Genomic DNA, 13,181 nt, shown 5'->3' on the forward strand with positions numbered 1-13,181 from the left:
GACATATTTCTATTACATCCCTTCATCAGTGCCTTTTCATGTTCTTCCCATCCTAGACTAACTCGCTGTCACCACAGGCTTGTCATTTTCACATCCTCAATTCTTCTGCTTTTATGATCAAACTTATTCTTCATCATCCAAAACAATATTTACAGAACTTTATTTCAGTTTTCCTCAACATCTCTCTCTGCACCTTCAATCTGTGTTTGATCTCCATTTTCTAACCTTTCTTGGGTTTCCATGCTACATTTGCAAAACACAGTGCTCCTTTTAGTTATAACCAAATGCATTGAGTAAATGAGCCAACAAGATTATATGAAAGTAATCAAATGTGCTACATGGGTGGCCAATCCAAACTTATCTTGTGGTAAAACATGTGGCTGATAAAACACCAAAGCGCAGCTCTGAATTACACACACTAAAACACATGGACTTATTTAACAAAAGTGGTTCTTTCTTCCCATAAGCCTTTTTTTCATGTCCAGACCAGAATGTGTTCAGTGCAAAGTGGATCCAGGGCGCCAGACACAGGGCTGCAGACCCATGCTGGAAGTGCTGAATCTAGGCCTAGGAACTCTGGTAGGTTGAGTGCTGCTGGATGCCGGTCCAGAGGCTCCAGTGGGGCCTATGGGACTCAGATCTGGGGCACTCTTAAACTGCCTGTTGGCCTGTGCAGTGTTGGGGGGCTGAAGGTGGGAGAAAGTAGGGACTTGAACAGGATTAGAAGCTAGAGGAGAGGAGAAGGTGGGGAGCTGAGGGAGAGGGGCTGTGGGGGCAGGGGGAGGTGGGGGAGATGGAAGGGAGGTGGCCCATTGAGGTTGGAACGGAGTGGCGGATGGTTGGGGTTGAGGCTGAAAGGGTTGGTATGGGGCAGGGCCAGCTGTGGGCGGAGAAGATGTGATGTCAGAACGCCAGAGGGGTTCTCCAAGTGTCGTGGCTGATCGAGGCACGATAACTTTCAAGGCGGGCCCTGTTGCTATTGGAGGGGGCGTTGAGAAGCGCTTCACCTCATACACTCGTGCAGTCTTCTGAGGACCACCTGCCATTCCTCGTTGCTGCTGATAGTTGGAGGTGTCCTGGGGAACCCCGCCCCCATAGCTGAACAGAGAGGAGTTGAGCTGGTAGGGCTGGTGGTTCATAATGTCCAGAGGCTTCATGCCACCTTTCTGCCCTTTAGATTTAGCTGGTCCAGATTTTGCCACCTCAACCTTCTTCTGGGCCTTAAGAGGACAGGAGGGAGAGAGGAGAGGGTTGTAGCTGATGGGAGGTGGAGCACGGATGCTTGACGAGTACTTCCAGGTAGCAGGGAGGGAAGGCGTAGGCGAGGGCTCCCTCGGCTGAGCCGGAGAGTAAGGTACTGCGGCAACAGATGGAGATCGCTCCACCACATACCGATCCATCCTGCTCTGTCTGCGGGCAAACAGCTCACCTCCCTTCCCTGCCATTTGTGGCACTTGTGGAGCCTGTGGTTTGGGTGCTACAGGAGGTGGCCTGGGTCCCCGTTGAGCCTGCATGAAATTGCAGGCCTCTGCCCCAAGCCTCAGCCAGTCTTCCTCAGGTCCTGATTCATGCCCTGCCTCACCAGTGGGTGCAGCTCCAGACTCAGCACCTGGGGTTCTTCCAAAGCGGTCATCCATATTTTGAACCATTGACATCAAGGCCGGGTTTGGAGAAACATCTTTGCTTCTGATTGCACTGAACATTGGCTTTTTACTGCCACGAGAACGGGAATCGTGCAGGATACCGGTGCGAGAAGCGGGGACTGAGATTCGCTGTTCTCGTGTCTCCAGTGAATCAGCGGCAGGAGCCTGGGGAGTGGATGCAGTTGCTATGGCAGCATGCGGCCCAGGAGTCACTGGACCTGTACTGTTGATGTAGGGGTGGGTGGATGGAGATGGAGAAGGTTGGCTGTTGATGTAGGGGTGGGTGGATGGAGATGGAGAAGGTTGGCTGTTGATGTAGGGGTGGGTGGATGGAGATGGAGAAGGTTGACTGTTGATGTAGGGGTGGGTGGATGGAGATGGAGAAGGTTGACTGTTGATGTAGGGGTGGGTGGATGGAGATGGAGAAGGTTGGCTGAAGGTAGGATGATGAGGGGGAGGAGGAGGAGGAGGAGGGGTGGGGTGGGCATGGAAGGAGACCTGGGCTACATTAGGTGGATGTGGTGGGGAGATGGGAACAGAAGGCATGCCAGTGGAAGGAGGTGGATAAACCGGAGCAGGAGGAGAGGGAAATGACTGTAGGACTGGAGGGGAGAAGGGTTGAGCAGGTGATGGACCAATAGGGGAACCTTGAGTTGCAGAGGGAGAGAATGGGATTGAGGAAGATGCATGCACTGGGGTGTGAGGAGAAAATGTTGGTGGATTAACTGAAGGCTGTGAGAAAGATACAGATGGCAGAGAGGAGGGAGGTGAGAGAGCTGAGTGGGGAGAGTGGGGAGAGTTAACAGTGGGGGTAGTGTTGCTGTTGTTATTTCTTGCAGGGATGTACAGAGAGGTGCTAGACACTGCTCTCCTTGCATCTGGCCCTGATGGATGGCGAGTAGGTTGGATAGTCACCATGGAGATGGCTGCTACAGGCTTGGTCGCTGTGGCTACAGCTGCTGGTTTGGGTTGGGGAGGGCGAAACATCACAGAGGTTACATTTGCACGAGAAGGGGTCGGGCCAGGGGTGAAGGGACGTGCAGTGCGGTTCAGAACAGATGGATTAGGACTAAAGTTGTTGTTCAGGTGATGGTCTGAGTCTGTGATTGGGCCAGGAATAAGATTAGGGTTAGGACTAAGGTTGCTATGTTGCCCATTTTGACTTGGAAGGGGTATTTGTGAAGGCGGACTCAAAACAACACTAGCCCGACTAACAGCTACTGACCCCCCATTGGTCAGAGGCATCTCTGGGGGTGACATGTGTACAGGTTGAGGAGCAGAGTAGGAACTGATAGGCTGCTTATTAATGCTGCTCTCCAGCCTTGAGCCCTGATAGGCTGAGTCCTCCAGCCATGAGGCTTCCAACCCCGGGCTTTGATTGACAGAGGTCACAAGTCCCAGAGTCTGATAGGCTGGGAAATCCAGCCCTGAGCTGTGATTGGTTGTCGGAGTTGTCGGAGTAGTCGGTGTGGTTGAAGGGCAGGCCGAGCTTCTCCTGTCCAGCACGTCTAAATAGCCGCTATCCCACGTGGGGTCAAACGACGCTGAGAATCCCTCTTCATCCACTTCTGAGCCACTTTGGAAAGAACTGCCTCCTTCTTCCTCTGTCTCTCCTCCTGTCTCCCCTTCTGTCTCCCCTCCTGTCTCCCCCTCAGCTTTCCCAAAGCAGGTCAGTGTGTACTTCTTGGCCCTCTGCCGGCGTTTCTTGAACATAAGCACCCCTTTTGAGTTGGGGTTGGGAGCATCAGTCAGCAGCGAGGCAATAGAGCGGCATTTAGTACGAGCTTCTTTTACTTGCTTCTCCACCACACTCTCCCCACGCTGTAATTCTGCAAGACAGGGAAAAGAAAGAGAGAGGGACCAAAATAAATGTGATGAATGAGAGAGGAAACTGGTGATGGGATTTTTGATGAATACATAACAAGGCACAGGCGACAAATAACGGAAACAAAACAGTGTGATGACCCTCACTGACTGCAAGCAGAGGATGATTTATACGGTATTATCACAGTGAGGAGCTGCTATGAGGATTACCACTGACAGACAGGAGTGTGTGCTGTGGATTTACAACAAAGAATTCCTGCTGCTCTCCCACATTGAGTCACACACTCCGGCAAGGTTAGATCAAAGTGTCTCTCCTGCACAAATGCTTGTTTGTGCCTCTGTGTGTGTGTGTGTGTGTGTGTGCATCCTGGCTTAGTTCAAGGCTATTTGAGTCTTTTTAGTATCTTGGCTCACCTCACATGAATATCCTTGATACATAACTACAGCTTCATGCAGTCTGTGTGCATACATATCCACATATAGCTCCCATACAGATGAGCCAAGCTTATCAAGATGCAACAAAAATTTGTGTAAACAGAGAAAATATGAAATTGAAAATATAAAATTATAATATGAAACTTGATATTTCAGTTTAACGGTCTCTGCTAGTAGTTGACATAAGATTAACAGGGAAATATATGTTTCCTGCAATTAAATTTCTGCATTGAGTTTCAGACCTCTATAAGCTTGAAATATAAACATGTTGAATAAATATGTACAGCCATATTTAGAGATATAACTTGCTTTCTAACTTAGCATAAAGTTTAATTTCATGTCAAGAGTCAAGTCTATTAAGTAATAAAATAACATAAAATTAGTTTATAATTTTCTATTGTGTAGACAAAGTACAGCCATGGAAGAATTCTTCATTTGAAAAAAAACAACTTTTCACTTTCCTATTGAAAGTGAATCTGTGTATAAACAAAGTTACATGTACACAATTGGATTTTAATGTCTTACCTGCGTACACGGTGTGTGAGGCTGTGTGTCCACCTGCGTCTGAACCTGAACGAGATATTAGGTCCCTCATCTCACAAATGTGTGTTTGTGTGTGTCCTTAACCTCCCTCAGACCCTCCCACAAACTCCCTCACAGTGTCCAGTTCTGCTCTGAGTGGGGAACCGTGTAGTCTCTGTCTTCCAGCTCTGCTCTGAGGGCACAGCCCATGTAAAGACCTTTGTCTCTGTCCAGTAACCCAAACCAACACATGATGTCAACCCACTATTCCTGTCTGTCTGACAGGCATCAAACACCTGTCCAGTCTCTGTCTCATACACACACACTATCACACACACATCGGACCATGGTCGCTTTTGGGGACATTACATAGACTTACATTCAACTTTGGAGACCTACCCAAACCTTAACCCTACCCATTACTACTATTTGACTAACCCTAACCTTAACCTAACCCTGGGGCTTTTGTCCCCAATTGCACAAGCTGTCCCCAATTAACTGGTCCTAAGTCTGAGATTTGTCCTCAAAAGTGGCCTATTTCACACACATCCACACACACACACACAAACACAAGGACGGGGAGAGCCCTCACCAGAAGATATTTAGACAGTGGTGTCATTGAGTGTGTGTGCATATATATGTGTTTGTGTGTGTATGAGTTCATATAACCAATTATAGGTTATAGAGGGAAATGTGGTCATGGCTCTTTGCTAATGTCACTCTCTGTTGCTGACACCTCACACCTAACAACCACTACGCACACAGAAACACAACTCAGCAGAACAATCCTTCATCCAAAGCCAAAGGCAATGCGCATGTGTGCCTGTGTAATGTGAGAAAGGGCAGGTCTCTGGACACCTCAGTCATCATTCGTCCTATGGTAAAGCCCTCACCTAAGTCATTTGGGCTTTCAGCCCCTTGTACTGGACAACAGGCTTCTCGTTAGTGCAGTGTTCACTCTCATGAAGTCACAGCTCAGTCAGTGCATAGCTATTTAACTTGATCATTATTACCTTGTTGAGAGGATAAGTTAACCAGACAACAAAACTTTATGAGTTAAAATTAAACCTTAACATCACTGTAGCAGTCATCTAAGGCTATAAACAACATGTAATTGTGATCCCTCTGTGAAGTGTACCTTTATGAAACACATATAAATACAATACATTTTTTAGGCCTAAAACTGCACAATATTTTGCAAGAACAAAATCTGAGAAAAGTATGAAAAACAAACACAACTTTGTGCAGCATGTTTTCTTCTCTCGGCCCCTTAGATTCATCTTGTTACCCCATAAGGAGATCCCGACCCTCAGGTTGGAAACCACTGAAATAATCTGTTAGATTCGCCAATTAATTGTTCAGCCTATAAAATGTCAGGAAAATACTGTATTTCTGATGCATAAGCTACTGTGCACACATGAATCTTAACAAACGCAAGCCAGAAACTGGCACACACACACACACACACATATCCGTGCACCACATATTCAGCTGTGTGGCCTGTAAGTCAGAGTTGCATCCAGTCTCTCCATCAGAATCTTCAATACCTATAAATACAGTGAGTGAGGCAAATGCTCAGAATACTGACAGAAGAGATAGATTGCTGTCTCTGGGGACAGGAGAGGAGGAGGAGGGAGGTGGAATACCTCTGTCAGTATCTGGTATATATCACCTCATCACAGGCAGCCTGCAAAAGTAACAGGATGCTCCAGTTACCACTAGAGGGTGATCTAGCAGTAAATAAAAGCCTCAGGACTCTTGATGCTTTTGAGGCACCAAGAGAATCTTTGGAATTTTGTATTTTAAAAAGTTTAAAAACACAGTGGTCAAGACAGAAATAGTTATTTTACTAAACAGAACCCTCATGCACAGCCAGTGTTTTCAATCAGGTACTTGTCGGTCAGAGGAACATCAACAACAAAATTAACCACCACACACTGAACTGACTATCCTGTGACTTTATTAGGTGCAAACAATGTGTTTCACCAACAACATGATAAAATGAGATTCACTCCCTCTGACAACATATTCTTACCCAAAGGTTGATTTGGGTAATGTATTTATGTAAAAACATATTTATATATATATGAATTAATCAAATTGTTTATGGATTATTATTGTCTCTTTTTCCTTTTTTCCTTTTTTCCTACTTTGGAATTCTTGGTTTTAGTTTTTGAAAACTTCACCAATATTATTATTATTTATTGTCTTAATGGTATCACTTTGTACAAAGATGTATACTCACTGGCTTGCCGTGCTTTGTCCTTGTAGGTAGTGCAGAGCTCCTCACTGACGGGAGTCTGCTGTAGTCCCACCATGGGCACCAGCTGGTTACTGGATCCCAGCATCAGAGCCTCTTTTGCCCGTTCAGGAGACACAAGCGGAGGGCAGGCTAGCACGATGCTGCCCCCGACCTCCTGGAAGCCACTATCCACTTCTCCCTCCGCTTCCACTAAACCCTGATCAGGGGTCGGGGTGAGTGTGTGAGGGGTCAGAGTGTGTGGGGTGTGAGTTGGAGTGGTCCACTCCGTCTGGGGGGGCTGGTAGATGAGCTCTCTGCGGGGGACACCAGGAAGAAGCTGACCCTCCCACTGCACAGGCATGGAGACCCCCGCATCTGTGGCGCTCTCATACCTTAGAGCAAAGACAAAGGAGAACATAGGTCACTCAAAATGTGTAAACTGTTGAAAGTCAGAGGTTGTTTTGGTGGTGTGGTTGTGCTTACACAATGTAACTTTGACATCTTGAATCCAATCTGGGCCTCCCTCTCCCCTTTCCCATTTTTGTAAATGGAGGTGTCAATTTATTAATGTCACGTATGTATATTCCAAACAAAGCAAGAATAGGAATATTCCTAATAACAAGATGGGAAGTTGTTAAAGTCTGTCTGTCTGATCTGTTTTGTCCCAAATTAGGCAAGCTGAAAGCCATAATTTTATTGGCAACAAATCCTCTGAGATGTTTGTATTATCTCTGCAGGTAAAACTGAATGCTAATAAAACTATTTTTGTTTGCCTCAGAACATCTATTACAGCAGTAGACATCCTCTCGCTTTTCAGAAAAGTTGATTAAAGAAGCCATATAAATACCAGAAGTGGTGCTCACTCTCTCTTTTCTCTTACCCACTCATCTCTGAGGTCTCCTCCTCTTCTTGGTTGTCATAGCGCGCAGGTGAGCGTGCATGAGGAGGTGTGCGGCGCTGGCGGCGGAACGTGTGTGACTGTGTGTCTGCGTCACTGTCTGTCTCTCCGTAGTAGGCCTCACTGTCTGGAGGGGAAGTGATGCCCCTGGGTATCCCATTGGGGGAGAGGATGGAGGAGCGGTGGGAGGGCGTGGGGGCCGGTGTTTGAGACAGGCCCTTCGCTGAGGAGCGGGGAGATGCGGAACGACCAGCGTAAGATGATGCCCTAGAAACATACAGTTGACAACTTGTGAAAATGGAAAACATGCATCAGCTGGTATGATATGGCTTCATGTAACAAAACCAAAGAGTGTGTAGTGCACTGTATGCATGAGTCCATGATCTGACCTTTTAACCCTCAGGTTGAGTGTAGCGCTCTGTGTATCAATGAGGCCCATGGCCTGAGCATGACTGAGGTCTGCACACATATGGTCGCCTATGGCAACTAGTTCATCATGCTCCTTTAGTCCAGCTCTGCATGCTTTACTGCGCCTGCGTACCTGAAAAGAGGAAAGGAGATAACACATTAATACTCATAGCTGTGGTAAAGGCACCTTAGATAAGCCATTTAGTCAGTTTTCAGGTCAAAGAAGACCTGAAAACTGACATTAGACATTAGCTATCTCACATTTTAGACCAGTTGTTCCTTTTTGGCTTATGGCCTTTAAAACAAGTGATACTTGTGACCCATCATCACCTGTTGTGTACTGTATGTCTGTAGGTTATGACACTGAGCATGACACTGAATCCCACTGAATCCCAATGGTTAGGCCAGTGACCTGCATGGTATCTTGCTGCCTGTCATCAATGTGTGAGTGTGTGTATGAGTGATGAGGCAAGACTGTAAAAAGTGTTGAATAAAACTGCCATATAAATACAGTAGTTCATGATTAGGTTAACCCAAAAGTGATTTTCCTGTGTTTTATTTTAATTTTGCAGCATACATGTTGTTTTTCAATCTGCTTTGCCATCCTATTCCTCTTCTTGCCCTCTCCTCACATTTAACTTGAGACCCTTTGTAGGAACTGGGAACCATATTGTGTCAATGTCCTTAAAAAAGACAGCTTTTCTTTGTTTATACTGCAGTCTTCCCTGATGCTTCTCAAAACGTGTGTAACTATTTTTTTTTTTGCAGAATGGTGAATATTTATCTTGTTGCCTTCAGTAAGAGTTCAGAACTTAAATATGTTTGGGATATAATATTTGGACTTTGTCAACTCCCAAAAGATGGGTCCAACCCAGGAATACACTGAGAATAATTGGGGCTCATCAGTTTTTACCACAATCCTTTCATTTTTCTGCAAACAATAACTTATGCCATGATAATTTTAAAGGTGCTATAATCACAAAAATATAGTCACTTTAAAGGCCCTTTAAACTAATTTCTCCGATAAGCCTCTTACTATAAGTGATGAGGTCCCGCAATAACACTTGCTACCAAAGTTGGAACAATGCTTGTGATTTCACTTGAGTGACTTATGTATTATTTGCGCTTGTCTTTTCACTGTTTTGAAGGGGGGTGTGGCTCAGCTGAAAAAATGTGGCCACTGTGCACCAAACAGGATTTAGACACATTTGAAATTAAACACGATGACAGTTGTGAGGATGTTTGTTTAAGCTGCCAAAATCCTGACAGTCCTGATGAAGCAGTTTCGCAAATTTATTGAGCGTTAAACTTTATATTGATTGTCGCTTATGAAATCAGTTTTTTGGAGAAATACTACATTTTTAGGGCGACTTCTAGAACAACTGATGAACAGTATGCCTCCCCTACTGGCAGCCATGTTTGTCCATGTATCAGAATAACTCTGGACGTCATGCAGCCAAGTCCTTTCATGCAGCTGTTGCTGGAGGTCGCTGAGAGATGATGTCATAGGATCCTTCAGGATGTATGTCTGTGGGGGTCGGGTGATAGATGGGAAGGCGATTATTCTTGTCCACTAGATTACAGTTTCCTCTTCTCACATATACACACTAAAACACACACACCTTATCACAGTAAAAATGTTGAGTGGAGTAAGTGTTGCCGCACCTACTTGAATTCATGGACACAGTATTTGCCTTTATAAGTATCTCTTGACCCAGTAATCCCATTGCGACGTCACCCAAAAACACATTGAAGGACAAGTGCACCAACTCTGTCTTGCACTTTTCCACTCAAGCAAATGTACACACATGTACTGTATACACACACACACAGCACAAGTGAGCATCATGAAAGAGGGGGTTTGAACAGCTGCATCACCAGTCTGGATCAGGGGGGCATGCCTGTCATTCACCATATGTTCCCCACATACCCAAAATAAAACCTTACGGGAAAATCACCACATTCCTAGACAGATGAGGAGAGACAGACGCCTGTGTGAGGTGAAACTGAAAATAAAAAACACTGTACACAGTACACAGTACAGTTTATTAATTAAACTGGACAGGACAGTGTGTGTGCGCATATCCGTATCTTTGTGTGTGAAACTCTTTCCATGCCCTGCTTCCAGCTCCTCTCAAATGAGCTATTCTGATCCTCTAGTTTGTGCTCCATTCCCAACCAGGCTTATCTGAGGTATGCCCAACCACACACACACACACACACACACACACACACACACACACACACACACACACACACACACATACACCAAGGAGAGGAGGCATACACTGATCAAAACCTCATTAAGATGACCTTATCCGCTTGAAAATCCTGAGTAAAGAGTGCTCTTTAGTGCCCAACCACGTACTCCACCTCCATTTTGAATAAGAGGTTATGATTAATCTTATGACTGGCCAACTTTTTAGTGTGAGCGAGGTCACATTCCTCCTGTCCAGAATAGCTTTTCTTATTAGAGAGAACATTCTGATCTGTCAACAAATATAAACACAGACACAAAAGGCCTTTGGAAGAACCAAACTTAGTAAAAGTAAATTTCTAAATATGGTTTTAAAAGTCTAAAATGTATGTAAAGACAAATCTGAAGGAAGTTCATTATCTACTTCCCAGTAGAGCGGACACACCTTCATTTGCACAGCCGCTCAAACAGTGTGTGTAAACACAATATCATTATAATATAGAATATATATACAAGCACACTCAAGCATGTGCTGTACGTTAACCTTTTAAAAAGATACGCCTACTGATCTTTGCTGCTGTATGACGGCTGCTGGGATGCATTGATGAAACCTGAGTCAAGATCAATCCTCCAAACATGTTCACTCTGTTCTCCTTCCAAAACTGAATCACAACTGCAAAACTAAATTAGTATGAGAAAACTGTACTCCAAAAATAGTGCTGTTACAGTTCTTGAGCTCAAAAGTACACATGTAAAAGTAGAAATAGGACTTCTGATTACAACAATTGTTTAATTACAAAAGGTTCATGTGAAAAAGCAAATGTGAAATCCTAATAATGACCATTTCACTATGATTTCAGGCCGTAATTTCAGTGACACTGAAACCAATAAAAATCAGTGAATACTAATTATAGAAAATAATCACAAATGTTCAAGTGTGTCAAAACAGTACACAACTACATTAATAAGAGTATTTCTAATAAGTTATTTTACACCCCCTACAAATACCTCGAACACCAGAGATTTAAGCTCTTAATTCCAACAATGTAATGAGCTACAGATTTATTTATTTAGACTGTACGTTGATTGTAAAGTTTCCAACCAAAGCTTGAATTACAAACATAGCAAACCACAAGACTGACCACTAAGGCCTTAGAATGCAATTAACAGCTGCAGTCTCTGTTAAACCTGTCTACTCATGTTACAACCTTGTCAGTAGTGTCTTCTCTGTAACAAACACACACACAGGCTCCACTATACCTTTGCCACCTGTAGAGGTTTTTGCTGCTCTGCTCCTCCCTGCAGTCTGAAACCCCACGGGGATCCTCCTGACAGGGAGACCACAATCTCCTCCGCTACCATCCCTGCTCCCAGCTCACAGCCTGCTACAGTTCGTGTGTGAAGGTGTATATATGTTGCTCTCCCCTTCTTCACTTCCTCACACTCTGAGAGTATCCCCCACTACTCTCCGTGACCACGGCAAGTCACTCCACTCATGAGGAGACAGGGGGTGGCTGGCTTTCATCTGCTTACACAGGAATGCTATGTCGGAGGGTGGGCAATCGGGGGGTGAGAAGGGGCACAAGTGTGTGTGTGTGTGTGTGTGGATGTGAGTATGTGTGTTCATCCTCCTGTATTCAACACATGCCATGTCACTCTTAAGCACTCTGTACAGAAGGGGATGCTTGCTGATATGCTTTCCAGAAATAACCACCCCCACTAGCCCCCCTTCAACACCCAGCTCAGCCAGCCTGGCTAGCAGCCGCGGAACACAGATTTGTCTCCATCTCCCCAAAGCACTCTTATAGCAGGTGTAAGGAGCAATGGTGGAAAGTAACTAAATATATTTACTCAAGTACTGTATTAAGGAGAATTTTGAATTACGGTAATTGTTCATTTACGTTTGATGCTTCTTTATAGTCCCACTTCACTATACGTTTCAGGGGGAAATATTGTACTTTCTACTCCACTATATTTATTTTACAGATTTAGTTACTTTCAAGATATGATGTAATGGATAATATGACACGCTTTTAAAATACAACATATAGTTTAAGATGAAACCAGTGGCTTCCAATCTTTTTGGCTTTTGAAGTCTTACAAAAAGCAGTGTGTAGTCGGCTCACATTTCAGATGTCTATGAGTTGTTAAAAGCTCCACCAAATAGTGATTTTTCACTCTAAACTTCTCACATGATTTCATTTCAATAAATGTTCAAATGATCCAATATTTAAAAAATCAAAGATTAGAGAAAAAGTCCAGAAACTGTTTTTGTATCAGAACTTTATCTTCTTTCCTCTCCCGTAAATCATCTCATGACCCCTCACATTTATCTGGTGACCCTTTGGAGTGGGAAACCAGTGGAAAACCACTAGACTGCCTAACATGTAATGATGTCATGTATGATTATATATAAATCAGAGGGATGAAGTTTTTGCTGCTAACACCTGTGTAATGCACTTTTACTTAAGAGAGATTATTCATGCAGTACTTTTACTTGTAATAAATAGTTTTTACATGACTGATTTGGTACTTTTACTTAAGAAAAGAACTTCTTCTGGTGGGGAAGAAATATTTTAGGAATCTCTGGATATACTGTCTATACAGATGGGAGGAGTGGTGGTGGACTTGTCATTAGAGAGATAGTCCAATAAAAAAAATAATTTTTTTCAGAGTATGTACTCCTCTGCAGTTTTGGGTACGACACTGCTGTGCATCAGCTATCACATGTCTTGATGGCCAAGATGTGTTCCATTAGCAGCCTTAATCTGATCACCTGATCAAATTCATGCCAGCTTTGTGATGAATAGCAAATTAGAATAATTTCAAATTTGGGGTGAGTCCCATGAGATTCTGCCTCAAGTAAATTAGTCCAAGTCCCAAAAGCTGGGGGGTTATTCTCTGCCCAAACTGCCAAATTTAGCTCTAATATGGCCGTCATGTGTGGGCCAGAGCTGGCTCCCATTTGATGGTGCTGGAAGACAGCCACACGTACTGACACTTTGGCATAAT

At 44.3% G+C, this 13,181-nt stretch overlaps 1 protein-coding gene across 1 annotated transcript; it reads right to left on the reverse strand.

Annotated features, from left to right (window-relative positions):
- Positions 1 to 424: 424 nt before the first annotated feature.
- On the reverse strand, positions 425 to 11,531 carry synpo2lb (synaptopodin 2-like b). Its single transcript, XM_053340985.1, has 7 exons — positions 11,430 to 11,531; positions 7,936 to 8,105; positions 7,547 to 7,831; positions 6,670 to 7,058; positions 2,017 to 3,472; positions 717 to 1,824; positions 425 to 686 (listed from the first exon to the last, which is right to left on the reverse strand). Exons 1-7 carry the CDS (start codon positions 11,529 to 11,531, stop codon positions 498 to 500), a joined length of 3,699 nt encoding a protein of 1,232 aa, XP_053196960.1. The 3' UTR covers positions 425 to 497.
- Between the last annotated feature and the right edge of the window lie 1,650 nt (positions 11,532 to 13,181).

This window comes from Scomber japonicus, chromosome 20, assembly GCF_027409825.1.
Source record: "Scomber japonicus isolate fScoJap1 chromosome 20, fScoJap1.pri, whole genome shotgun sequence".
Lineage (NCBI taxonomy): Eukaryota > Metazoa > Chordata > Actinopteri > Scombriformes > Scombridae > Scomber > Scomber japonicus.